The sequence below is a fragment of the Zerene cesonia genome, unplaced genomic scaffold, assembly GCF_012273895.1.
Source record: "Zerene cesonia ecotype Mississippi unplaced genomic scaffold, Zerene_cesonia_1.1 Zces_u006, whole genome shotgun sequence".
NCBI classification, from domain to species: Eukaryota; Metazoa; Arthropoda; class Insecta; order Lepidoptera; family Pieridae; genus Zerene; species Zerene cesonia.
Window position 1 is genome coordinate 798,171 of NW_024045136.1, and position 1,964 is coordinate 800,134.

The window sequence follows — 1,964 nt, forward strand, 5'->3', positions numbered from 1 at the left end:
TTAGAAAAAATTATTAATTCAAGGCTCTCTAGTTTTCTACATAAAACCAAGTTCTTTTCTAACCACCAATATGGTTTCCTAAGGGGAAAGTCCACAAGTGACGCCGTAAATGACTTAACTAGCCACATTGTGGGCAATCTTGACAGCAAGAAAACCTGTATTGGTGTCTTTCTGGACTTGGCCAAAGCCTTTGACACCGTGTCTATACCCATACTACTGTTGAAACTTGAGAGAGCAGGTGTCAGAGGACTGCCGCTACAATTATTAAAGAGCTACCTTACAGACAGAAAGCAGGTTGTCAAGATTGGAGACACAATTAGCTCTAAGTGTAATATCACTTACGGTGTGCCCCAGGGTAGTGTACTAGGCCCCACATTATTTTTGGTGTACATAAATGAGCTATGCAACATAAAACTCTCCAACGGCCACGTGGTAACTTTCGCTGATGACACTGCTCTAGTTTTTAGTGGGACTGACTGGACAAGCACAAGGCTATCAGCGGAAGCTGGTCTATCTAAAGTAATGTCATGGTTGAAAGATAATATTCTGACTCTAAACTTAGACAAAACAAAATTTGTTACATTTTCCCTATATAAGTCTTCACAACCAAAGGATTTATCAATAACTGCGCATACGTGCAATACTCACAATGAAAAACCATGCTTCTGCAAACAATTAATTCGCACTGTCACCATTAAATACCTAGGCGTACACTTGGACAATCAGCTCAACTGGAAACACCACATTCAAATACTGTCATCTCGTATTCGCAAACTCATGGTTATATTCAAAAAGCTTCGAATAATAGCTGACCAAGATTTATTAAAAAAGGTTTATTACGCAATATGTCAATCGATATTATCTTACTGCATTCAATCGTGGGGTGGAGCACCTAAAACACAAATGCTGAAAATAGAAAGAGCGCAAAGAGCAGTATTAAAAGTTATGATGTCCAAGCCTATATATTATCCCACTACAGCTCTTTATAGTGAATGTAGAGTTCTAACCATTAGGAAGCTCTTTATACTAAACTGTGTTCTAAGTACTCACACGCAGACGAACTGGAATGAACTAACACGTGAGAAAAGACGCAGGGATAAAATTTTAAGTTTACCGTTTGTTCACACCGCAACTGCAAAGCGTTTCCATGCTTTTGTGAGTCCACTTCTCTATAACAAAATCAATAATCTTATTTCAATCCGTAATATGACGTTATCTAATTTAAGGAAAAATACAACAAATTTGTTACTTACCTTCTCCTACAACGAGGCCGAAAGTTTTATAAAAGTCTAATCCAACATACAGAATAGGTACTATAAACCGCTACATACAACGCACTCACTCACTCACTTTCTCTCACTCACACACACACACACACACACACACACACACAAATAAACCCACTGCATGCTGATATTAATCTTTTTTAAATAACTGATTTTGTTTTTTATTATTTGTAATTGGTTAATGTGTAAATTTAGCATTAATGTCAAGGTCTAGAGTGGAAGGCGTCGGTCGTCTCTAGCACAGGTCTAGGCCTAGTTGAGACGATCGTCGTGACTGATTATTTTGAATTCTATGTATTTTTTTGCTAAATAAACGATTTTTATTTATTTATTTATTTATTTATTCTTTTGTCGATTTACTGATGTTTCACTTCTATCATGTGTGAATCGCACACACACCTTTTTTTTTTTTTTATTACACGTGAATTTCTCTGTAAATGACAAATATACGCACTTTTATCGAATTGCGCTTACGCTACAGTTTATTTCTTATTTATTAATTATTTTTTATTCTTATTCCTAGGTTATCTGGAACGCAAGCAGGAGGCGGGCGTGGGCGGCAAGCGCGCCACGGTGCGCTCGTGGCGCTCGTACTACGGCGTGCTGTGCGGCCAGCTGCTGTGCTTCTTCCGGGACCAGGGCGACTTCGCCAGCTCCAAGGCCGCCGCCCCACCCGTC

The 1,964-nt window shown here is 38.8% G+C and overlaps 1 protein-coding gene across 1 annotated transcript in view; it reads left to right on the plus strand.

Annotated features, from left to right (window-relative positions):
- The window catches only part of LOC119838908 (spectrin beta chain, non-erythrocytic 5-like), a 57,365-nt gene that overhangs the window by 43,357 nt on the left and 12,044 nt on the right, over positions 1-1,964 (plus strand). The window contains exon 60 of the mRNA XM_038365051.1: positions 1,810-1,946. Coding sequence (XP_038220979.1) covers positions 1,810-1,946 — 137 coding nt within the window. The remainder of the gene's footprint in view (positions 1-1,809; positions 1,947-1,964) is intronic.